The 26,728-nt window shown below is 37.1% G+C and overlaps 1 protein-coding gene and 1 non-coding gene across 2 annotated transcripts in view; one reads left to right on the forward strand and one right to left on the reverse strand.

The window, feature by feature from the left end:
• Nucleotides 1-22,330, forward strand: part of LOC140179216 (uncharacterized) — a 34,165-nt gene extending 11,835 nt beyond the window's left edge. Inside the window, exons 2-4 of the mRNA XM_072217882.1 lie at nt 21,417-21,950; nt 22,066-22,138; nt 22,224-22,330. Coding sequence (XP_072073983.1) covers nt 21,417-21,950; nt 22,066-22,138; nt 22,224-22,233 — 617 coding nt within the window. The 3' untranslated portion in view covers nt 22,234-22,330. The remainder of the gene's footprint in view (nt 1-21,416; nt 21,951-22,065; nt 22,139-22,223) is intronic.
• On the reverse strand, nt 4,042-4,149 carry LOC112753537 (small nucleolar RNA R71). Its single transcript, XR_003177921.1, has one exon. It is a non-coding gene; the product is annotated as a small nucleolar RNA R71 (small nucleolar RNA).
• Nucleotides 22,331-26,728: the final 4,398 nt, after the last annotated feature.

Below are 26,728 nucleotides of genomic sequence, written 5' to 3' on the forward strand. Positions count from 1 at the left end.
ATGTTGTGTTGGATGGAAATGGCTTGGAGAGAGGTGTTTTTAGTGGTCTTGCAAGCTCCACTCCCTTATGCTCTTCCTTGATGATCTCCACCTCTTGACAAGCTTCTTCAACATTAACCTCGTCTTCAAGTTCAATGGGAGAGGATTCAACCGTGGATAGAAATTCATTGATTATTGAATCCATCTCCTGATCAACCTCCTCCAAGTCTTCAACCATGACATGCCTTAGAGGTTGTACACTGGTGCGTCGCAGAAGTTAACCAATTTAGAGATTTCAATTAAGAGACAGTGATGAGCGGATAATTTATACACTTTTTGGCATTATTTTTAGTATGTTTTTAGTATATTTTAATTAGTTTTTATTATATTTTTATTAGTTTTTAAATAAAAATAACTCTTCTGGACTTTACTATGAGTTTGTATGTTTTTCTGTAATTTTAGGTATTTTCTGGCTGAAATTGAGGGACCTGAGCAAAAATCTGATTCAGAGGCTGAAAAAGGACTGCAGATGCTGTTGGATTTTCTGGAGCTACAGAAGCCCAATTGGCGCGATCTCAATTGCGTTAAAAAGTAGACATCCTGGGCTTTCCAGCAATATATAATAGTTTATACTTTGCCCAAGATTTGATGGCCCAAACTGGCGTTTCAAGTCAGCTCAAGAATTCTGGCGTTTAACTCCAAAACTGGCACAAAAGCTGGAGTTAAACGCCCAAACTGGCACAAAAGCTGGCGTTTAACTCCAAGAAAAGTCTCTACACATGGAAGCTTCAATGCTCAGCCCAAGCACTCACCAAGTGGGCCCGGAAGAAGATTTCTGCATTAATTACTGATTTCTGTAAACCTTAGGCTACTAGTTCTCTATAAATAGGACCTTTTACTATTGTATTTTCATATTTTTAGATCCTTTACTCAGACTTTGATAGACCTTTTCACATTTGGGGCTGGCCATTCGGCCATGCCTAGACCTTGTTCTTATGTATTTTCAACGGTGGAGTTTCTACACACCATAGATTAAGGTGCGGAGCTCTGCTGTTCTTCATGAATTAACACAAAGTACTATTGTTTTTCTATTCAACTCAAGTCTATTTCTTTTCCAAGATATTCATTCGTTCTTCAACTTGATGGATGTGATGATCCGTGACACTCATCATCATTCTCACCTATGAACATGTGCCTGACAACCACCTCTGTTCTACTAGCAATGGCTTGAATGCGTATCTCTTGGGTTTCTAATCTAAGATTGGAACCTTCGTGGTATAGGCTAGAATTATTGGCGGCCATTCCTGAGATCCGGAACGTCTAAACCTTGTCTGTGGTATTCTGAGTAGGATGTGGGAAGGGATAACTGTGACGAGCTTCAAACTCGCGATTGTGGGGCGTGTGACAGACGCAAAAGGATCAATGGATCCTATTTCGACATGATCGAGAACCGACAGCTGATTAGCCGATGTTGTGACAGAGCATCAGGACCATTTTCACTGAGAGGATGGGATGTAGCCATTGACAACGGTGATGCCCAACATAAAGCTTGCCATGAAAAGGAGTATGAATGATTGGAAGAAGGTAATAGGAAAGCAGAGGTTCAAGGGGAACAAAGCATCTTCATACGCTTATCTGAAATCCACCAATGAATTACATAAGTATCTCTATCTTTATTTTATGTTTATTTTCATCACCTTAAACTCCATAACCATTTGAATCCGCCTGACTGAGATTTACGAGATGACCATAGCTTGCGTCAAGCCAACAATCTCTGTGGGATCGACCCTTACTCAGGTAAGGTTTATTACTTGGACGACCCAGTGCACTTGCTGGTTAGTTGTGTGGAATTGTGACAAAGTGTGATTCACGTTTGAGAGCTCCAAGTCTTTGGCGCCATTGTTGATGATCACAATTTCGTGCACGAATTTTTTGGCGCCGTTGTCGGGGATTGTTCGAGTTTGGACAACTGACGGTTCATCTTGTTGCTTAGATTAGGTACTTTTCAGAATTTTTAAGAATGAATTCTAGAGTTTCAAGGTGATGTTCTTATCATCACAAAAGCTGATTGATTCCCATCAATTTAGCTGTTGAATATAATGTCCTGCTGAAGCTTGGCCAAACATGTCTAATCTTTTTAGACTGAAGCTTTAGACTAACATTGCATGATTCCTGGAATTCTTAATAAAAGTTTTGATTATCTTTATTTTCTTTTCCATATAAGTTTCGAATATCACAAAAAAAATTTATAAAACCATAAAAATCAAAAATATTTTATGTTTCTTGTTTGAGTCTAGTATCAATTTTTAAGTTTGGTGTCAATTGCACGTTTTTATTCTTCTTGCATTTTTCGAAAATTACATGCATTATGTTCTTCATTAATCTTCAAGTTGTTCTTGATGATTTCATTGCTCTGATCTTTAAATTCTCTTATTTTGTGTGTTTTGTTGTTTCTCATATGCATTCTCAATTTGTCAGTGTCTCTTATATGAAAATTTTTAAGTTTGGTGTCATGCATGCATTGTTTGTTTGATTTGAATTTCCTAAGATTAGTTGTATTTTGATTGTTTCTCGTCATTGAAAAATTCAAAAAAATTCTCAAAACTATATCTTTTCAAGTCAATAATACAGAGAATTGAAGATTCAGAACATTCAGCAGAGGAATAAAACAGAAAAAGCTGGGCGTTCAAAACGCCCAGTGAAGAAGGAAAACTGGCGTTTAAACGCCAGCCAGGGTACCTGCCTGGGCGTTTAACGCCCAAAAAGGTAGCATTTTGGGCGTTAAACGCCATAATGGATGCCATTCTGGGCGTTTAACTCCAGGATGACACTAGAGGGAAGATTTTGTTTTTAATTCACATTTTTTTTCAAGTTTTCATAATTTTTCAAAATCAAATCTTTTTCAAATCATATCTTTTCAATCATATCTCTTTCAAACTCAATTTCTTTCCATTTTATATTTATTTTTACTATTTTCAAAAATCCTTGCTTCAATTAAAGATTTACTTCAAAATTTTCAAGTTGTTACTGGCCTATTAAGAAAGGATCAAATTTTAATTTTAGAATCATATCTTTTAATTTCTTGTTAGTCAAGTAATCAACATTAATTTTAAAACTTTTTTTTTAATTTGATTTTCAATCATATCTTCTCAATCATATCTTTTCAATCACATCTTTTTCAAAATTAATTTTCAATCATATCCTTTTGATTTCTAATTTCAAAATCTTTTTCAAAAATCACTTAATTTCTTTCCCACTCCTAGTTTTCGAAAATCATCAATCAATTTTTCAAAATTCTTTTAATGATTTCAAAATCTTTTTAATTTATTTTCGAAAATTCTTCCCCTCTTCTCACATCCTTCTATTTAAAGGACTAACACTCCTCCTCAAGGTACAATTCGATCTCCCTCCTTCTTTATATGTTCAAAATCTCTTCTCCACCTCCTCCTTCTATTCTTCTTTTCCTCTGACACCTAAAGGAATCTCTATACTGTGACATAGAGGATTCCCTACTTTCTTGTTCTTTTCTCTTTCATATGAGCAGGAGCAAAGATAAAGGCATACTTGTTGAAGCTGATCCTGAACCTGAAAGGACCTTGAAGAGAAAGCTAAGAGAAACTAAAACACAACTCTCTCTAGAGGGCCTAACAGAGCTCTTCAAGGAAGAAGAAACCATGTCAGCCGAAAACAATAATGCCAACAATGCAAGGAAGGTGCTTGGTGACTTTACTGCACCTACTCCCAACTTCTATGGGAGAAGCATCTCAATCCCTTCCATTGGAGCTTAAGCCTCAATTATTTTCTCTAATGCAACAGAATTGCAAGCTTCATGGACTTCCATTGGAAGATCCTCATCAGTTCTTAGTTGAATTATTGCAAATCTGTGACACTGTTAAGACCAATGGGGTTGACCCTGAAGTCTACAGACTTATGCTTTTTCCTTTTGCTGTAAGAGACAAAGCTAGGACATGGTTGGATTCACAACCTAAAGAAAGCCTGAACTCTTGGGAAAAGCTAGTTAATGCCTTCTTGGCAAAGTTCTTCCCACCTCAAAAATTGAGCAAGCTTAGAGTGGAAGTCCAAACCTTCAGACAAAAGGAAGGAGAATCCCTCTATGAAGCTTGAGAAAGATACAAGCAATTAATCAGAAGATGCCCTTCTGACATGCTTTCAGAATGGAGCATCATAGGTATTTTCTATGATGGTCTATCTGAACTATTCAAGATGTTATTGGATAGCTCTGCTGGAGGATCTCTTCATCTGAAGAAGACGCCTGTAGAAGCTCAGGAACTCATTGAAATGGTTGCAAATAATCAATTCATGTATACTTCTGAAAGGAATCCTATGAATAATGGGACAGCTCAGAAGAAAGGGGTTATTAAAATTGATACTCTGAATGCCATATTGGCTCAGAATAAAATATTGACCCAACAAGTCAATATGATTTCTCAGAGTCTGTCTGGAATGCAAGCAGCAACAGGCAGTACTAAGGAAGCTTCCTCTGAAGAAGAAGCTTATGATCCTGAGAACCCAGCAATGGAAGAGGTGAATTACATGGGAGAAACCTATGGAAACACCTATAATCCTTCATGGAGAAACCATCCAAATCTCTCATGGAAGGATCAACAGAGACCTCAACAAGGTTTCAACAACAATAATGGTGGAAGAAACAGGTTTAGCAATAGCAAGCCTTTTCCATCATCTTCTCAGCAACAGACAGAGAATTCTAAGCAGAGCCACTCTGACTTAACAACCATTGTCTCTGATCTAATCAAAACCACTCAAAGTTTCATGACTGAAACAAGGTCCTCTATTAGAAATTTGGAGGCACAATTGGGTCAGGTGAGTAAGAAAATTACTGAACTCCCTCCTAGCACTCTCCCTAGCAATACAGAAGAGAATCCAAAAAGAGAGTGCAAGGCTATAACCACATCTCACATGGCCAAACCTGGAGAGGAGGAAGAGGCAGTGATCTCCACTAAGGAAGACCTTAATGGACGTCCACTGACCTTCAAGGAGTTCCCTAATGAGGAACCATGGGAATCTGAGACTCATTCTGAGACCATAGAGATTCCATTGAATTTACTTTTGCCTTTCATAAGCTCTGATGAGTATTCTTCCTCTGAAGAGGATGAAGATGTCACTGAAGAACAAGTTGCTAAGTACCTTGGAGCAATCATGAAGCTAAATGCCAAGTTGTCTGGTAATGAGACTTGGGAGGATGAACCTCCATTGCTCATCAAAGAACTGGATGACTTGACTAGGCAGAGATTACCTCAAAAGAGACAGGACCCTGGAAAGTTCTCAATCCCTTGTACCATAGGCACCATGACCTTTGAAAAGGCTCTGTGTGACCTAGGGTCAAGCATAAACCTCATGCCTCTCTCTGTAATGGAGAAGCTAGGGATCATTGAGGTACAAGCTGCAAGAATCTCACTGGAGATGGTAGACAATTCAAAGAAATAGGCTTATGGACTTGTAGAGGATGTCTTGGTAAAGGTTGAAGGCCACTACATCCCTGCTGACTTCATAATCCTAGAGACTGGAAAGTGTATGGATGAATCCATCATCCTTGGCAGACCCTTCCTAGCCATAGCAAAAGCTATGATTGATGTTGACAAAGGAGAATTGATCATTCAAGTGAATGAAGACTCCCTTGTGTTTAAAGCTCAAGGATATCCCTCTGTAACCATGGAGAGGAAGCATGAAGAGCTTCTCTCAATACAGAGTCAAATAGAGCCCCCATAGTCAAACTCTAAGTTTGGTGTTGGGAGGCCACAACCAAACTCTAATTTTGGTGTTGAACCCCCACATTCAAACTCTAAGTTTGGTGTTGGGAGGTTCCAACATTGCTCTGAACATCTGTGAGGCTCCATGAGAGCCCACTGTCAAGCTATTGACATTAAAAAAGTGCTTGTTGGGAGGCAACCCAATCTTTAATTATCTATTTTCTTTTGTTATTTTATGTTTTCTGTAGGTTGATGATCATGTAAAGTCACAAAAATAATTGAAAAAGCAAAAACAAAGTGAAAAACAGAATTAAAAATAGAACACCCTGGAGGAGATAGTTACTGGCGTTTAAACGCCAGTAAAGGTAGCAGAATGGGCGTTAAATGCCCAGTCTGGCACCATTCTGGGCGTTTAACACCAGAAAAGGGCACCAGACTGGCATTTAACGCCAGGAATGGGCAAGAAGCTGGCGTTAAACGCCAGAAATAGGTAGCAGCCTGGCATTTAACGCCAGGATTGGCAGAAAGAGGCGTTTTACATGCCACTTGGTGTAGGGATGAGAAATCCTTGACACCTCAGGATCTGTGGACCCCACAGGATCCCCACCTACCCCACCACTATCTCTCTTCTTCACCCATTCACCAATCACCTCAATACCTCTTCCCCAAAAACCCCTCACCTATCAAATCCCACCATTCTCTTCACCACTCACATCCATCCTTCATAAAACCCCACCTACCTCACCATCCAAATTCAAACCACTTTCCCTCCTAAACCCACCCATGGTGGCCGAACCATAGACACCCCCCTCACTCCTATATAAACCCATCTTCACTCCTTCATTTTCACACAACCTAAACACCACTTCTCCCCCTTGGCCGAAACACAAAGCCCACTCCATCTCTTCTATTTCTTCTTCTTCTACTCTCTTCTCTCTTCTTTTGCTCGAGGATGAGCAACCTTCTAAGTTTGGTGTGGTAAAAGCTAAAGCTTTTTGTTTTTCCATAACCATTTATAGCACCAAAGGCCAGAGAAATCTCTAGAAAGAGGAAAGGGAAGGCAAAAGCTTCCACCTCCGAGACATGGGAGATGGAGAGATTCCTCTCAAGGGTGCATCAAGACCACTTCTATGAAGTTGTGGCCATGAAAAAAGTGATCCCCGAGGTCCCTTTTAAGCTCAAAAAGGGCGAATATCCGGAGATCCGACATGAGATTCGGAAAAGAGGTTGGGAAGTTCTCACCAACCCCATTCAACAAATCGGAATCTTAATGGTTCAAGAGTTCTATGCCAATGCATGGATCACCAAGAACCATGATCAAAGTGTGAACCCGGACCCCAAGAATTGGCTTACAATGGTTCGGGGGAATTACTTAGATTTTAGTCCAGAAAATGTAAGGTTGGCATTCAATTTGCCTATGATGCAAGGAGATGCACAGCCATACACAAGAAGGGTCAACTTTGATCAAAGGTTGGACCAAGTCCTCATGGACATCTGTGAAGAGGGCACTCAATGGAAGAGAGATTCAAGAGGGAAGCCGGTTCAACTAAGAAGGCATGACCTCAAGCCCGTGGCTAAGGGATGGTTGGAGTTCATCCAACGCTCAATCATTCCCACTAGCAACCAGTCTGAAGCTACTATAGACCGGGCTATCATGATACATAGCATCATGATTGGAGAGGAAGTGGAAGTTCATGAGGTTATATCCCAAGAACTCTACAAGGTGGCAGACAAGTCTCCACTGTGGCAAGGTTAGCCTTCCCTCATCTCATTTGTCACCTCTGCAATTCAGCGGGAATTGACATAGAGGAAGACATCCTTATTGATGAGGACAAGCCCATCACTAAGAAGAGGATGGAGCAAACAAGAGATCCCACTCATGGACAAGAGCATGAGGAATTTTCTCATCATGAAATCCCTTAGATGCCTCACGGGATGCATTTTCCTCCACAAAACTATTGGGAGCAAATCAACACATCTCTAGGAGAATTAAGTTCCAACATGGGACAACTAAGGGTGGAGCACCAAGAGCATTCCATCCTCCTCCATGAAATTAGAGAAGATCAAAGAACCATGAGAGAGGAGCAACAAAGGCAAGGAAGAGACATTGAGGAGCTCAAGCACTCCATAAGATCTTCAAGAGGAAGAACAAGCCGCCATCACTAAGGTGGACCCGTTCTTTAATTTCCTTGTTCCTTATTTTCTGTTTTTCGAAAATTGTGCTTTATGTTTGTGTCTTTTTTACATGATCACTAGTGTCTAAGTGTCTATGCCCCTTAAAGCTATGAAAATGAATCCATCACCTTTCTTAAAATGAAAAATGTTTTCAATTGAAAAAGAAAAAGAAGTACATGAATTTCAAATTTTAAAACAGTAATTCTCTTGATGTGGTGGCAATACTATTATTTTTCTGAATGAATTCTTGAACAGTGCATATTTTTTAATTTGATTGTTTATGAATGTTAAAATTGTTGGCTCTTGAAAGAATGAAAGGAAAAGGAGAAATGTTATCTGATGATCTGAAAAATCATAAAATTGATTCTTGAAGCAAGAAAAAGCAGTGAAAAGCTTGCAAAAAAAAAAAAAAGAAAAGCAAGCAAAAAAAGCCAATACCACTTTAAACCAAAAGGCAAGGGTGATAAAAAGGATCCAAGGCTTTGAGCATCAGTGGAAAGGAGGGCCCACAGGAATAAAATCCTGGCCTAAATGGCTAAACCAAGCTGTCCCTAACCATGTGCTTGTGGCATGAAGGTGTCAAGTGAAAACTTGAGACTGAGCGGTTAAAGTCGTGGTCCAAAGCAAAAAGAGTGTGCTTAAGAGCTCTGGACAACTCTAATTGGGGACTCTAGCAAAGCTGAGTCACAATCTGAAAAGGTTCACCCAGTTATGTGTCTGTGACATTTATGTATCCGGTGGTAATACTGGAAAACAAAGTGCTTAAGGCCACGGCCAAGACTCATAAAGTAGCCGTGTTCAAGAATCAACATACTTAACTAGGAGAATCAATAACACTATCTGGATTCTGAGTTCCTATAGAAGCCAATCATTCTGAACTTCAAAGGATAAAGTGAGATGCCAAAACTGTTTAGAAGCAAAAAGCTAAAAGCCCTGCTCATCTAATTAATATTGATCTTAATAGATGTTTTTGTAATTCATTGTATATTCTCTTCTTTTTATCCTATTTGATTTCCAGTTGCTTGGGGACAAGCAACAATTTAAGTTTGGTGTTGTGATGAGCGGATAATTTATACGCTTTTTGGCATTGTTTTTAGTATGTTTTTAGTATATTTTAATTAGTTTTTATTATATTTTTATTAGTTTTTAAATAAAAATCACTCTTCTGGACTTTACTATGAGTTTGTGTGTTTTTCTGTAATTTCAGGTATTTTCTGGCTGAAAAAGGACTGCAGATGCTGTTGGATTCTGACCTTCCTGCACTCAAAGTGAATTTTCTGGAGCTACAGAAGCCCAATTGGCGCGATCTCAATTGCATTGGAAAGTAGACATCCTGGGATTTTCAGAAATATACAATAGTTCATACTTTGCTCAGAATTTGATGGCCCAAACCGGCGTTCCAAGCCAGCTCAAGAATTCTGGCGTTTAACTCCAAAACTGGCACAAAAGCTGGAGTTAAACGCCTAAACTGGCACAAAAGCTGGCGTTTAACTCCAAGAAAAGTCTCTACACATGGAAGCTTCAATGCTCAGCCCAAGCACACACCAAGTGGGCCCAGAAGAAGATTTCTGCATTAATTACTGATTTCTGTAAACCCTAGGCTACTAGTTCTCTATAAATAGGACCTTTTGCTATTGTATTTTCATATTTTTAGATCCTTTACTTAGACTTTGATAGACCTTTTCACGTTTGGGGCTGGCCATTTGGCCATGCCTAGACCTTGTTCTTATGTATTTTCAACGGTGGAGTTTCTACACACCATAGATTAAGGTGTGGAGCTCTGCTGTTCTTCATGAATTAATACAAAGTACTATTGTTTTTCTATTCAACTCCAGTCTATTTCTTTTCCAAGATATTCATTTGTTCTTCAACTTGATGGATGTGATGTTCCATGACACTCATCATCATTCTCACATATGAACATGTGCCTGACAACCACCTCTGTTCTACTAGCAATGGCTTGAATGCGTATCTCTTGGGTTTATAATCTAAGATTGGAACCTTCGTGGTATAGGCTAGAATTATTGGTGGCCATTCCTGAGATCCGGAATGTCTAAACCTTGTCTGTGGTATTCTGAGTAGGATCTGGGAAGGGATGACTGTGACGAGCTTCAAACTCGCGATTGTGGGGCGTGTGACAAACGCAAAAGGATCAATGGATCCTATTCCGACATGATCGAGAACCGACAGCTGATTAGCCGATGTTGTGACAGGGCATCAGGACCATTTTCACTGAGAGGATGGAATGTAGCCATTGACAACGGTGATGCCCAACGTAAAGCTTGCCATGAAAGAATAGTTAAAAGGAGTTGTCATGGAAAGAAAATCATCAAGGATGAGTACGATTTTATATTAAAACTACTAGACAAAGCAGTAATTATTGATGAGGAAGAAGTCGTTGAAGACCTGGGAGATGCTGATCCTCCATGGGAAAGTCAAGACATAGAGCCTCCTTCCAAGACGGTTGCATTTGATGTTGAGAAGGGTGTACAACCTCCAAGGCATGTCATGGTTAAGGAATTGGAAGAGGTCAATCAAGAGATGGAGATTCAAGAAGAAGAAGCACAACCTCCCATGCCCTTGGAAAGCAGTGAAGAGGAGATTGAATTGGAAGAAAGCTGCCAAGAGGAAGAAGTTGAAATTGAAGAAGCCTACAAGAAGGTGGAAGTTGTCAAAGAAGAGCACAAGGAAGTGGAGTTTGCAAGTTCATTAGAGACACCTCCCCCAAGGCCATTACCGTCCAACACAACATTCAAGTGGGTAAAATTCTCATCCTTGACCTTTGCTTTCCCACTTAAATATGGGCTACTGGAGACAGATGGTCAACTTAGAGTTCTTTGTGGCATTAAGAGTAAGAGGAAGATGGTCAGTGGTAAGAATTGTCCTACAAGGTTCATTATGGTTGGAAGCTTTAAGTTTAAACGCAAAGGTTGGTGTAAAGCTCAATTGAATGGGTCTAGGAAGTTGTTTGGATGCTTCAGTGAGAATTCAAATTGCTTACCACCCGGCTGGAACAATGATGATCAACTTGAAGATGGGTGTAGAAACAAGATTTGGGATCCGAGAATATATGAGGATCAAATTTGGGAGCTCAAAGCTTGTGAAGAACTCCATCAAAGCTTGAGGAATCTACTTGGTATTAATAGAGCTTATTGGAAGTCCAAGCATTGGTGGAAGTTTCAGGATGAGTTCAAGCACAAGCCACCATGACAAGGAGCTCACCAAATGTCCAACTTAAGGACTTTAACTAAAAGTGCTAGGTGGGAGACAACCCACCGTAGTATGATCGTTCCATTTCCAATCTTATTTAGTTTTGTTTGTTTTTGAGTTTTATTTTATTTTATTGAACCTAGAATTATTCATAACATCTGCATCAGCATCTGCATACGGCATTCTGCATTTTGCATAAAAAAAAAACACGCACGTGACGCGGCAGCATCGCTGACGCGCCCGCGTCACAAGTGCATTAGGAAGAAAAGAAAAGTGAACAGAGAGTCACGAGAGAGCGTGGCTGGAGGTGTGCCTTAGGCACAATTATGCCGACGCGGCCGCGTCCTTTGAAAAATAGCTTCCTCACGTATCTGCGTCACCCACGCGAACGCGTGGCCCTGTAAAATCAACGTAAATAGGTGTATGGCAGTATGTTGGGCTGGAATGGGGCTGGAACCAAGCTAGAAGCACAAGCCACACCACGCGAACGCGTGCCCCACGCGTCCGCGTCATTTTTAAAAGAAAGGCCATTCACGCGACCGCGTCACCCTAAAATTTTGGGAAAAAGAGTTTCGAACAGAGAGTTGCGCGAACGCGAGGCTGCCCTCGCGCCAATCGCATCAATCAACTCACGCGACTGCGTGCCCCACGCGTCCGTGTCATTTAGCAATCTCACCAACCGCGTGAAAGCGTGACCCACACGTCTGCGTCGCATGCGGCGCACAGATTATCCCCATCAGCCAAAATCTCTTATCTTTTCTTCCCCAAATCCTTATTTTTGTTTTCCCTTATTATTATTTATTTCTCCTCTCTTCTTCCTTCTCTATTTTTACTTTTCCATTTTTCTTTTCTTTTTACATCCATTATCAAGGTTCTTTTCTTCTCCCCTCTTTACTTCTTCATTATTATTCCTTTTCTTTTATTCATGTTTTCTTATTACTTTCATTATGCATATTTTCTCTTTCCTTTTTTTTCTTTTAATTAGTGTTGGAAATTTATTTGGGTCATTATTATCTCTTATGATTTGCTTGTGGATTGTTAAAGAATTGTTTGGTAATTATATATTAATTTTATAGGGTTGCTTGCATGTTCAATCTAATACTTTCAATAGCTTATTTACCATGCATATTATGTGTTTGTGAAAACGCCCGTATGGCATTGTGCACTGTTTTTCAATATCTTTTATTCTATTACTCTAAATGCTTGCTTTTCACAAAACCCTTTTTATATTATTATTTAAATATAATTGTTATTACAAACAGGTTATTAGTTTGAAAGGCTTGGTAATCTAACTTGGATATTGAATGCTTGGTCTATGCTACTCATGCCTTTGCTAGCATGCCAATAGACACCTTGCATTTAATTGTCATCATATGCACTTGCTATATTTCCACTGATGATTTTTAACATGTAGTCATGACCATGTGTTAACATCATTTATCTTTAATGTGCATTGATTACCACCTTTCCCGTTCTCTTCCTTGCTCTAACCCTTGAAGTTTTAACACCCTTACTATTCCCTTTTCAGGATGGCAACCAAGAAAGAAAAGAGAAAGCTACTCCCAAATCACCGGCAAGAAAAGGAACAAAAAGAGCACTAGCTGCGGAGGCACCCATCCAGTTGTACATCTTAGCATGCACTGAGGACGGTGCAACCTTTAAGTGTAGGGAGGTCGATACCGATCTCCATGGGTTAGCTATTTTCTTCTTTCCAACACCATTGTTTTATTTTCTTTGTTTGTTTATTATTGTATTTGCATGTTTAATTGCATGTTTGTTTGATTTTATGCATTTAGCTACTGCTTGGTTAAAGTAATGAGTTTCTTCTAAGACCCTATTTTTGAAAAAAAAATTTCACTAATTTAAATCAAAATTTTTTTGTTAAATTTGTTTGAAGTTGTATTTGGAACACAGTTTAAAAAGCTAAGAACACACAACCCGTGAGATTTTTAGCTTATTTATATGGTTACATTATTTAACCATAAATTTTTATTCCTGTGTGTTTTCTTCCCTATGATTGCAATCTTTGCTTTGTTCCATTCTATATGTCCACTATTTAGTGTATTTACATGCTTGCATATGATTGAGGCCATTATTTAAATTTTTACTCACTTATCCCAAATAAGCCTACCCTTTCAGTTACCTTTGTTAGCCACTTTGAGCCTTTTTATCCCCATTTGTTCTATATTTTACCACATCACTAGCCTTAAGCGGAAAAACAAGTAATCACCCCAATTGAATCTTTGGTTAGCTTAAGATAGAGAATGTGCATCAACTAAGTGTGGGGAAATTGTGGGAACATGGGTTAATAAGGGAATGTATCATGTTTCTAATTTATTTGAATATTGGGAATTTGGGAACTTACTCATGTAAAACCAGAAAAAAATTAAAAATTCATGTGCATTGATAAGTTATGTTTGCTTTTATGATTGAAAAAAAAATTTTAATAAATAAATAAGGGGACAAAATTACCCCAATGCTAAGTTAATAAAAAGATCAATGCACATGTGATAAAAGTAAAGAAATATCAAAAATTTGGTACATGAGTATGGGAATCATACAAAAGTGGAAATTATGGGTAGCTAGGCATGAATTTAATAGTATATAGAGTATATGTATATTAGGTGAGAGCTTAGGTTAGTCAAAGATTCATATTATAGCTCACTTCGCCATACATGTACCCTTACCTTTACCTCAGCCCCATTACAACCCTGAAAAGACCTCATGATGTTTGCATTGGTATACTAAATATTTGTTGATTGGTTAGATGAAGAACAAAGTTTAGAAAGCATGATTAGAGAAGAGTAGAGTAAATTACCCTATACACTTGAGAGACTAGAGTGATATACACTACCAGTGAGGGTTCAATGCTTGATTCTATGTTCCCTGCTTTCATGAGCTATCTTCTTACAAGTTTACTTGTCTTTTGTTGTATGATTTGAATTAGTGAAATCTGAATTATTTTTGTCTTGGAGAACTTATTTACTTTTAACCAAGTAGGTAGAAACATTTTTGCATGTAGTTGCATTCACATAGATAGGTTGCATTTCATACATTCTATCATTTTTCTTCACTTTTATAGCTTCTCTTGAGCTTAGCATGAGGACATGCTAATGTTTAAGTGTGGGGAGGTTGATAAACCACTATTTTATGGTTTATCTTGTGCTCATTTGAGTGATTTTTATCAACTCTTTACCCACTTATTCATACTATTTGCATGGTTTTACGTTTTCCTTCCTAATTTTGTGCTATGATTAAAAACATGTTTCCTGGGCCGTTAAATTGCTAATATTAATCCTCTCTTATTACCATTCGATGCCTTGATATGTGCGTCAAGTGATTTCAGAGATTACATGGCAGGAATGGCTTGGAGGATGGAAAGGAAGCATGCAAAAGTGGAAGGAATACAAGAAGTTGAAGGAACTGCAAAGCTGTCAGCCTGACCCTCTCGCACTAAAACGGTCATAACTTGAGCTACAGAGGTCCAAACGATGCAGTTCTAGTTCCATTAGAAAGCTAACGTCTAGGGCTTCGATTTGATATATAATATGCCATAGTTTTCCTGACACTAGGTGACACAAACGCGTACTCCACGCAGACGCGTCGCAGTGACAAAAATCAACGTGGCAGATTTCTTCTCCAGCGATTTTTGGGCTGTTTCTTACCCAGTTTTCAGCCCAGAAAACACAAATTAGAGGTTATAAAGTGGAGAAATGCATCCATTCATGAGGAGGCTCTCAATTATGCACTTTTCATAGTTTAGATATAGTTTTAGAGAGAGAGAGGTTCTCTCCTCTCTCTTAGGATTTAGGATTAGGATTCCTCTTAAAGGATTTAGGACTTTTATTATTTCAACTTACAATTTCTGCTCAATTACCAGGTTCAATGTTCCTTTTATTTATTTTTCCAATTTAATTTATGAACTTTTCCATGTTACATTTGATATCTTTATTAGTGCAACTTGAGGTATTTCGGAATTATGATTGCTTTCCTTTATTTATATAAATAATTTAGATTTTTCCCTTTTGGCTTTAAATGATCAATTGGAGACTCTTGAGTTATCAAACTCATCGTGATTGATAATTGTTATTTTTGCTAATTGAATTAGATTCCAATAACTCTAGTCCTTTCTTAGGAATTGGTTAGGACCTAAGGATCAAACTAATTAGTCCACTTGACTTTCCTTTGCTTTAGTGAAGGTTAACTAAGTGGGATTAAACTCAATTCTCATCACCATCGATAAGGATTACTAGGATAGGACTTCCAAATTTTCATACCTTTCCAAGAGTTTATTTTACAGTTATTTATTTATTTTACTTGTCATTTAAATTACTTGTTCCTTACTTTCAAAACCCCCAATTTACAAAACTCATAAGCAATAATAAGAACACCTCCCTGTAGTTCCTTGAGAAGACGACCCGAGGTTTAAATACTTCAGTTACCAATTTTGAAGGGGTTTGTTACTTGTGACAACCAAAATGTTTGTACGAAAGGATTTTCTGTTGGTTTAGAAGCTATACTTGCAACGCGATCATATTTTTATATTTCTTTACCGATAGAAAAACCCATCGTCAGCCATGCGCTTGCGTCATTGCTCACTGGTCATCTCCTTAATTTCTTGTGTTCCTTCTATTTTTGCAAGCCTCCTCTCCAATTTCCAAACCATTCATGCCCTATGAAGCCTGAAACACTTAACACACAAATCACGACATCGAATGGGATAAAAGAGAATTAAAATACATAATTAAAAGTCTCTAGAAAGCAAGTTTTCAACCATGGAGTAATTTTGGGAAGGAATTGTAAATACATGCTTATCATATGAATAAATCGGTAAAGATTTGACAAAAATCACACAATTAAACACAATATAAATCATAAAATAATGGTTTATCATACAACCTTCTCAACATCAAATTCAAACCTCTTGGAAAGAGGCTCTATGACATGAGTTTCCGATGGAGGTTCCGCATCTCCTAAGTCCTCAACCACTTCCTTTTCTTCAATAATTTCGGCGTTCTCCACTGGCTCTAGTACAAAATCCATCTCCTCCTTGATGACTTCCACCTCTTGACAACTTTCTTCAAGGGTCTCTCCTACCTCCACTTTTTGGGCCTCCTATTGCTTCTCTTGAAGTATGTATGCGTGAACCAGATCCATTACGTCCCTAAGACGATGCCTTCTCTCTTGTTCCATGTCAATAGCGTAATTGGGATCATGTTGCTCTTGAATTGATGGACATGCGTGAAAAGTAAGTGCACCAGAGCTTGAGGGTTGAGTATTGGGGGTAAAGGATGGATCCACACGTGATATAAGAGCTTGGAGAGTAGAAGTAAGACCAGTGAGAGTAGAGGTAAGTGTGGTTTGAAGATCTCTTTACCCTTGGTAAATAGCACTAAGGGTATCATCTATGGGAGCTTTGGGTGAATAAGAGGGTTCATTTGTTGGGAGAAAATGCTCATAATTCGGAGGTGGTTCTTCTTGATAAGGGTATGGAGATGGTGTATATTGAGGTGGTGGTTCTGGGTATGGTTCATATGGTGGTTGGTATGATGGATAAGGGTTAGGTTCATATGGAGGTGAATGGTAGAAAGGGACTTGTGAGTATGGTGGTTAAAACTATGTTGAGGAGGGGGTTCATAGGCATATGGTGGGGCTTGTTGGTAACTACAAGAGGGTCCACCGTATCCATTGGATTGATATGCACCTTGGAATGGTTCTTGCTCATAGTAAGTGGGTGGAGGTTGTTGCCAAGAGAGTTGATCAAATCCTTGTGGCTCCTCCCATCTCTGATTATCCCATCGTTGATGCAAGTTTTCATTATAATTTCCATTCCCTATAAATAATTTGAACCAGACTCGTAGCCAAAGGGGTGAGAATTCATAGTATCAAGAGAAAATAAAAACAAAAACTAATAAGGAATAATTAAACTAAACTCCTGAAACTAGAAACAACTAACAAAGAAACGAAAAAGCAAAAACATTTACAATAACCAATAATAAGGCACACATTTGCAATTCTCCGGCAACAGCGCCATTTTGATGAACGAATTTTTGCTAGTAAATAATTCACAATAAATTCTCGTTGCAAGTATAGTTTCTAAACCAACAATAATCTTTTCATACAAAAAATTGTTTGTCACAAGTAACAAACCCAATTAAAAATAATAACTGAAGTATTCAAACACCGGGTCATCACTCAAGGAATTGCAAGAAAGTGTAGTTTATTATTGGTTGTGGAAAAGTATCTTTTTGGGTTTTTGAAAGGTTGAACAAGGAATGTAAATGACAAGAAATTAAATTAATAGCTAAGAAAGCTCTTGGCAAGGTATGAGGATTAGAAGTCCTATCCTAGGTATCCTTATCAATTGTGACATCAATTGTCCATTGCTCCCACTTAGTTAACCTCCAACTATGAAAGAAAGTCAAGTGGATGAATCAATTTGATTCCTCAAGTCCTAGTCAACTCCCAAGGAAAGACTAGACTTAGTGGAATTCAAGTCAATTAGCAACTTTCAATTATCAATCAACAAAGGAGTTTGATAACTCAAGAGTCTCCAATTACTCAACCAAAGCCAAAAGTGGAAAAACCTAATTTAAAACCCTCCCAAGCATTCTATCAAACACTTGGAAGGCATAACATAAAAGCATAGAAAACTAGCAAGGAATATTAAATCTAAATAACCAATTGCAAATATCAATAATAACAAACGAAGAAAGGAGCAACAAATATGAAATACCTCAAATTGCATTAAATAAGAAATTCAATCTAACATGAAGAGTTCATAAACTAAAGTGGCAACATAAAGTAATCAATAGGGAAAATAAATAAACTAGGAAGCTAGAACAATTAAAAGTAGAAGAGGAACTAAATTAAACTAAGGTAGAAATCTAAAATTGAGAAGAACTAAAAGAAACCCTAAAACCTAGAGAGACGAGAGAGCCTCTCTCTCTAGAAAACTACATCTAAAACCTAAAATTATGTGAATTAATGTTGTATGATGAATGAATGGATGGATGGATTGATACCCCCACTCTGCAGCTTCTATTTTGTGTTCTTGGGCTTGGAATTGGGCCAAAAAGGAGCCCAGAAATCGCCCCCAACGCTTTCTGCAATTTCTACACGTGACGCATGTCACGCGTACGCGTCAGTCACGCGTACGCATCAGTCACGCGTACGCTTCGATGGTCTTCTTCGCGCATTACGCGTGCGCGTCAGCCATGCGCACACGTCGCTGTGCAAACTCGCTTGTCACGCGTACGCGTCAGGTACACGTACGCGTCGCTATGAAAATCTCCAAAACACGGGCACGTGTGAGCCATGCGTGCACGTCGATTCTCACTGGTCATCTCCTTATTATCTTGTGTTCCTTCCATTTTGGCAAGCTTCCTTCCCATCCTCTAAGCCATTCCTGCCCTATAAAGCCTGAAGACACTTAACACACAGATCACGGCATCGAATGGTATAAAGGGGAATTAAAATACACAATTTAAAGGCTTAGGAAGCAAATTTTCAACCATAGAACCAAATTGGGAATGAATTGTAAAATCATGCAAATTGTATGAATAAGCGTGCAAAGACTTGATAAAAAACCACTCAATTGAGCACAAGATAAATCATAAAATAGTGGTTTATCACAACCCTATGAAGTCCTCATGATAATTGCATTCATACATCACATGGTTGTTGATTGTTAGATGAAAAACAAATCTTTGAAAGCATGATTAGGAGGAGACTTGAGTGATTAAAGCCCTAAACACCAAGTAATTAGAGTGTATACACACCTAGTGAGGGTTTAATTACTCAATTCTATGTTTCCATACCTCTCTTATCATGCATTCTTGCAGGTTGCTTCATTTTGATGAGTTAAATTAATTCTTTAGATTTTCTTTTACATTGAATTACTTCTTTGTTTGGCCCTTTATGTCTATACTCTTCCTTGAGAATTTGATTGTTTGTTTTAACTAAATCAATAGGATACTATAGATAGATAGATATATATAGATAGTATATAGTAAACCTTGCATGCATATAGATAGTTGCATTCAATAAGTTGATTACCCCTTTGGTTATTCTCCTTGTTTGGTTGAGCATGAGGACATGCTATTGTTTAAGTGTAGGGGAATTGATGAGCCCATATTTGATGAGATATTTTGGCTTGATTTGAATGGATTTTGTCACATAAACTCGCACTTATTCACTTAAAGAGCATACTTTTGTGTTATCTCCCTAATTTGGACATAAATGTGAAAACATGTGTTTTTGTGCTTAAATTAGTGATTTTAATTCCACTTTTATGCCATTCGATGCCACGATATGTTTGTGAGTGATTTCAGGTCATTTAGGCAAGATTGGTTAGGCAAAAGTGGAAGAAAGCATGTACAAGGGAGAACACATGAAGAAAACAAGGAAAAGCAAACAGTCAACTGTGCGTGCGCACAAGCATCTGTGCATGCGCACAAGAAGGATTTAGCATGTGTGCGTGCACACAACCCTCTGTGCGTACGCACAAGTGGCGAAACAGTAAAGTGTGCGTATGCACACATCTGTGCGTACGCACAGGTCCCTACACGTGGGTTCATTAATGAAGCAAATGGCTCACAATTTTGGGGCCTTCTTGGCCTAATTTTTGGAGTTGCTGAAGCCTTTTGTGATGCTATATCAAAGGGGAATGAAGACATATAAAGGGCATTAGTTAGTATTAGTTATGAGGAGGTTTTATTAGGTTTTAGTTTTTAGTTTTCATCTAGGTAGAAAGCATCCTTAGGAGTAGGAGTATTGTAGATAGCAATTGCTCTCCTAGGGTTTTTACTGTAGCATTTTATAGTAAGTTGGATCATGGATTTTGCTTCTTTAATTGTAAGTACTTTTTAATTCATCTTTAATTATATCAATTTTGCTTTTATTTCTCTTTGGGTTCAAGTACTTTGTTAATATTTGCAATTTTGAGTTCTTGAAGTTTTAATTATGCTTGCCTTATATTTGTTTGGATGTTTATTGTTGATTTTGTGCATAGTTGGTTATAGTTTTCTATTTTCCTTTGCAATTTCCCATGTTTGGCTTTTATGCCGGCAAGGTGTTTGTGAAAATACCAACTTTAGATTTTGAGTAGATTTTCATACCTTGACTTGGGATTTGAGTTCCTAGGATTCTAGAGTCATAATGTCCGATATTTAGTGGTAATTCTTGGGTAATTAGTTGACTCTTGTGTCCATTAAAGTTAGCTTTTGATCAATTAATTTGGTAAGTTAGCTAGGACTTATAGATCAAGGTCAATTATGCTTGTTTGACCTACTACTCGATGTTAGGAGTTGACTAGGCATGATTGACTCATCATAATTATCATAGCTGTGGTTATGACGATGATAGGATTCCTTGGATCCTCATTCCGAAGTCAAGGCTCTTTCATGCATATCGTAGCATTTTCACTAGTTTTGACCTTGTTTCCCTTTTTATTGCATTAATTCCCAGTTTTGATCATTCCTTAGTTCTTTTAATCTTTAGTTCTTTTAATCTTTCATTTCTTGATTTTAAAAACCCCCCTTTGCCCTCACAACCGAACACGTAACACTTCAATTGCATTCCAAAGGAGAACGATGTAACATCCCGCATTTTTGAAAATCTGAATATGAATAAATTATGATTTTATCATACTAAGTTTAAACTTTATAATTTTAGAAATTATTTTATTAGAAATAATTAAATAGATTTGGAGATAATTTCGTTTTAAATCAAATAAGATTCTTAAGTAATTTTATTATAATTAAATATTTTGTATAATGTTAGTAATTGAAAAATAAGAAAGAATCGCACAATTTAATTGAAGTAAGTTATATAATGAAAAAGTTAGGACTTATTTTATTAAATTGAGTTCTTAGAGATTAATTTATTAGGAAAGATTAAATGGATTTTTGTAAATATTTTAGATTTAAGTCAACTAATATTTATGTACAACTTTTATTTTAATTAGTTAATATAAATTGAAGTTAAAGTTATGATGGAAAAATAATGAAAGATCCTAATTTAATTTAGATAATTGATATTTCGAGTTTAACTGTATTTTATAAAATGTGATTAGTTTGCTTACCTTATGATTCAAATTAAAAATAATTATTTGAGCTTATTGATAAATTAGTAAATAAAATTCTGTGTTTCAAAAGTAATTTTCATAATATTATGTTTGAATCTTAAATTGTTTTTTTATTTTGAATATTTTGTAAAATTTCTTAGTTACTCGTACATATTTTACTTTAACACAGTCTTATATTTCTTATTTTATACATACTGATATTATCTAATACGTATACTCCCTGACCAATCGCGCAGCCACAAACTTACTCCACACTCATTTATTAGTTATTAGGCCACGCTTATTGCTTCCTCACCACTCATTCACGGTTAAACTCCCACCACATACACACAATAGATATTACGGAAGAGAGAAAGGGGGAAAACGAAAACAGAAAAGGGGAAGGAGGGACCGAGAGTGGAGAAGAGAATGCAAGGGAGAAGGAAGATGTGCCGGTAGAGCTACGATCGCCGCACGTCACCGCACTCTACCGCCGAAGATTCCCTCACCACGGTCGACATCGATTAGGGTAGAAGAGAAGAGGAAGAGTGACGAACAGGAAGAAGGGGGAAACGCGTTGTTGCTGTTGATATTGGTTGGGGATATTGCACGTAGTGGAGGGGTCTTCGCCGCTGCTGTCGTTAACAAGCAAGGGGGAAGAGCCCGTCCTTGGCGATTCTACCGCCGTCAAAGGGAAAAGGAAGTGAGAGAGCCGGTGAACAGAATGCGAGAAGGGAGAGGAGCTGTGTTCTTTCCTTGTCGTCGCCACCAAAACCGGGACAGATTCACCGGTAATTCTGCTTCTTCCTTTCTTGATTCTGTCCCGCTTTTATTTTGTTCCGCTATTCCGATTTGGTTGGTGTCCCTACTATCCTTACTGATCGAATTGATGCTGCTGCCCGCTAGGACGGACGTCCTGGTCTTTGGTTCCTGTTATTCTGAGTACCAAAGCTATTGCTCCATTCCCGTCTTTCCTTTGGTACGATTAGTTCTGTTCTACAAATATTTTTCTGGTTATTACTCCTTTGATAATCTGTTCTGTTTTGTCCTTGCATTTGCTGCAGCCATTATTAATTTCCCCTCCAAAGTTTTGGTTGCTGCTATTAGAGTTGTGGTTGATGCTGTTATCCTCGCGTTAGAACATAGAGGGTTGCTGCATTTCCAATTTTGTGTGGTTAATGTGACATCGAGGTAGGGGGTTTAACTTAAATGACTTTCATTTTAGAATGCCCATAAATTTTATTGAATGAATGCAAAAATGTTTATTTTTTATGAGTAATTGATTGGTTATAAGGATATTGAATTGTGGCTGGAAATGTGATTGAGCTTGTGGTTTTTGTGAAATTGATTGATTGCATGTGAATTACGAATTGTTGATGAGTAATTGAATGACTGAATCTTGATGGATTATATTTGTTTGATTATTATTGGGCTGGTTATTAAATACGTTAGGATGGTGGTAGAATCGGTTGGTGATTGATTAGAAATTAATTTTGAAAAATATTGAAAGTTGAACTTGAAATGCTAAACTTTATGTTAAACATCAGAGTTTTGAAATGAACGGCAACTTTGAAAGTACACTAGTAACTTAATAGAGATTGAAATAGTATGAGACTAAAAGCTAAGAGAACAATAACAAGCATAGCTATTAATATTCAATTTTGAAGGTTTTGTATTAGTTAGAGAATTAGTTATGATTTTTCAAAGTTAAATTCTAAAATCTGATTTTCTGCATAATTTTAAACGAAGTCAGAAACTTTGAAAAGCTATAACTAATTATGTAATGATCAGAATTGCATGAGACCAAATCTGGGATAAACTTGGGAACATATGTAACTAAACTGGAAAATTTGGGATCTTTTTGTTAAATATACAATTTATGGCAAATTTTTAAAGTTAGGTTGTTAAATCTGTCCTGCAGCAGAAAAGGTCAAACAGGGCAGCAAATTGTTTGTCTTGCTGCGACTTCTACAAGCTGAGTTTTAGAGCAAAACCAATTTTGTTATAAAATTTGATTAACTTGATTTATTTCTCTAAAACTTCAGAATTTTAAGAATTGAGGATTGGGAGTTGTGAAGTTTTTAATATTGGTGGTCAAAGCTAAAAAGAAACAGATTTCAGCAAGCTATGCATCAACTTCCAATGCTTGTAACTCTTAGAATTGAATAGCAATTGTGTTGCAACTAAGATACACTTTTTTTTGGATGAGCAAGGAGTTCCCAAACCAATATTTAGCTTAATTGGAGTTTTGTAATAAAAGTTATTCAAATTGAAAGGTACTAAACTTGTTGGTTTCTAAAACAGATTTTGACTCATTTTTTCTTAACTTCCAGGTTATGTAACTTCTTCGTTAAAAATGGTATTAACTCAGAACCAATTGAAAAATAAACCTGGATGAGTGAAGTTGAACTATATTAAATTTTAAAGTTATTGGATTTAACTTGGATTTTATATTGAATTTTGAATATCACATGTTGCTGCTATTTTTCTGGTTTTACGCACTACAGAGCAGTCACGGTTTTTCCTCTATTCCTAACGCTAGAGAATCAGAAAATTATAATATTTAGTTTGTTAGAAAGCTTATTTCAAGATGAACGCCTGGACATAAAGTTTGTGCAATGCTGAGTTTATTTGCTATATTAAAAATAGAAAAGAAGATAGAGTGTTGAGGATGTCTTAGTGACAATTATGAGTTTATAAAACTAAAGATGAACCTTAGTGTTATATGGCTGATTCAATGTTGAAATTTGCTTGATTCTGAATTGATGTGATGCTGGAAAGTTTGAAAAGAGTTTGGTAAATTGTTTGATTTGGCCCCGTAAGGGTGGTTAAGTCCTATTTTCAGAAGAGATCATGTCCGGATTTTTATAAAAATATAAGGACTTAATCAAAATAAATATTTAAGGCTTGTTTAATGATAATAACTTCAACGATTCTTTTGAGAAAAGATATTTGGTTTATAAAGTTGTTGGCAAGGACGTGGGTTTCATCCCGCTTGCATATTTACAATTACAAAAGAGTAAAGAGATAAAAAGAAAAGAGTAATCAGAGTAGAGTAGAGAAACACAGAGAGCAGAGCAGCCAGAGTAAAGTAAAGAGATAAAGAGAAAAAGAGTGATATAGATACAGAAGAAAGAGTAATCAAAGAAAAGTAAAGAGATATAGAGAACATAGTAACCATAGCAGAGTAAAGAGATACAGAGAAAAGAGAAACCAGAACAGAGTATATATATATATATATATTAGTTGCTTGATACAACCCAGAGATATATTTATATACATATTAGTTGCTTAAATGCAACCCCAGAGCTTCTGTAGGGAAACTAAGTTACCTATAGCCATATTCCGCTTCCCCAGAGCAGAGCAGAGTATATATATATTTCCTGCAGTAAGCAGAGGATGTCTAAAATGAGTGGCTATTATTATGTGCACATTTATTTAGGAACGGAAAATCGTATCCGGGAAATCGGGATTACTCATGACCGAATAAATGTCGGGATTACGGGCAGCCAACTGACACATGAGCTCATGGCCTGTACTAGGACTAGACATTCATCATATGCATCTATATGACATTGTTTGGGTGTGCATATTGTAATTGGTTTGCCTATGTGAATAATTCTGTTTAACTGCTAATTGCTATACTTGATGTAATTGCTCTTGATTGTATTTGAACCTCATTACTTGTGTTTGTAACTGATTGGCTGGATTGTGGTGAATTGGGTGTTGATTGAATTCCTTCGGCCTGAGGCCGTGATTGGTTTGTGTTTAAGGTTTAGTAAAGTATGAAAGATTAAGCTAGTTCAGCATAGACTTAATGAACCTATACTTAGAACAAATTAGTCATTCATACAGTCTAGAAAAACTTTTAAGACATATAAAGAAAAATATGGGTTTAGGATTTTGGATAGTTAATTGATGCTTCTAAAGAAGGTTTTAGATTTTTGAATGTTAAGCCGTTGGTTTTCAAAAGAGTTTATATAAGGCGAGCGATGATTACTGCGAATGAAAGTAGTTTTCTTTTCAATGTCTCTAAATGAAATTAACTATTGCGTTTTATTCTTTACTTTCACGACATTCTCTACCTCTACTGAGAATATGTGGTTTTGTTCTTGAAGAACTGAAGATTGATGGTTTAGAAGTTATAGTAAACTCTCGTTGCAAGTATAGTTACTAAACCAAGCAATCAACCTTTCTTACAAACGTTTTGGTTGTCACAAGTAACAAACCCCTAAATAAATTGATAACCGAAGTATTTAAACCTCGGGTCGTCTTCTCAAGGAATTGCAGGGAGGTATGTTTTTATTATTGGTTATGAGTCTTGTAAATTGGAGGTTTTGAAAGTAAGGGAGCAGTATGTTAAATGATAAGAAGAATAAAATAAACTCTTGGCAAGTTATGAGGATTGGAAGTCCTATCCTAGTTATCCTTATCAATTGTGATGAGAATTGGATTTTTCTGCCACTTTGTTAACCTCTAACTATGAAAGTAAGTTAAGCGGATGAATTAATTTTTGAATCCTCAAGTCCTAGTCTTTCCTTGGGGAAAGGCTAGAGTTATTGGATCTCGAACTAATTCTTGAAGAATTCCAATTTTCAATCAACAAGGAGTTTGATAACTCAAGTGTCTCCAATTTATCAATTCATCAATTAAAACCAAGAATATAAAAAGCTAAACAAAAATCATAAATCTGAAATACCTCAAATTGCATTAATAAAAGAAATCAAATCTAACATAGAAGTTCATAAATTAAATTAGAAAAATAAATAAAAGGAACATTGAACCTGTGATCGTAAAAGATGAAATAATCATAAACTGAAAAACTACATCTAATCCTAATTCTAAATCATAAGAGAGAGGAGAGAACCTCTCTCTCTAAAAACTACATCTAATCCCAAAATTGTGAATTTGAAAGCTTGATTATGAATGGATGCATTCCCCCACTTTATAGCCTCTAATATGTGTGTTCTAGGCTGAAAACTGGGTCAAAAACAGCCCAGAAATTGCCCCCCTGTGATTTCGATTACGTTCAGGTCACGGGAAAGTGATGCGGAGGCATCGTCCTCGCGTCCGCGCGGATTGAAGTTCGCAGATGCAATGCGGGTGCGTCATTCACGTGTTCGCATCACCTAACGTCGATGCAGCTATGACAAATTATATATCAAATCGAAGTCCCGGACATTAGCTTTCCAACGCAACTGGAACCATCTCATTTGGACCTCTGTAGCTCAAGTTATGACCGTTTGAGTGCGAAGAGGTCAGGCTGGACAGCTTAACAACTTCTTCAACTTCTTGTATTCCTTCCACTTTTGCATGCTTCCTTTCCTTCCTCCAAGCCATTCCTGCCCTATAATCTCTGAAAACACTTAACACACATATCAAGGCATCTAATAGTAATAAGAGAGGATTAATAATAAGCAAATATAAGATCAAAGAAGCATGTTTTTAATCATAGCACAAAATCAGGAAGGAAAATGTAAAACATGCGAATAGTATGAATAATTGGGTAAAGAGTTGATAAAAACCACTCAATTGAGTACAAGATAAACCATAAAATAGTGATTTATCA

Source organism: Arachis hypogaea, chromosome 15, assembly GCF_003086295.3.
Source record: "Arachis hypogaea cultivar Tifrunner chromosome 15, arahy.Tifrunner.gnm2.J5K5, whole genome shotgun sequence".
NCBI lineage: Eukaryota > Viridiplantae > Streptophyta > Magnoliopsida > Fabales > Fabaceae > Arachis > Arachis hypogaea.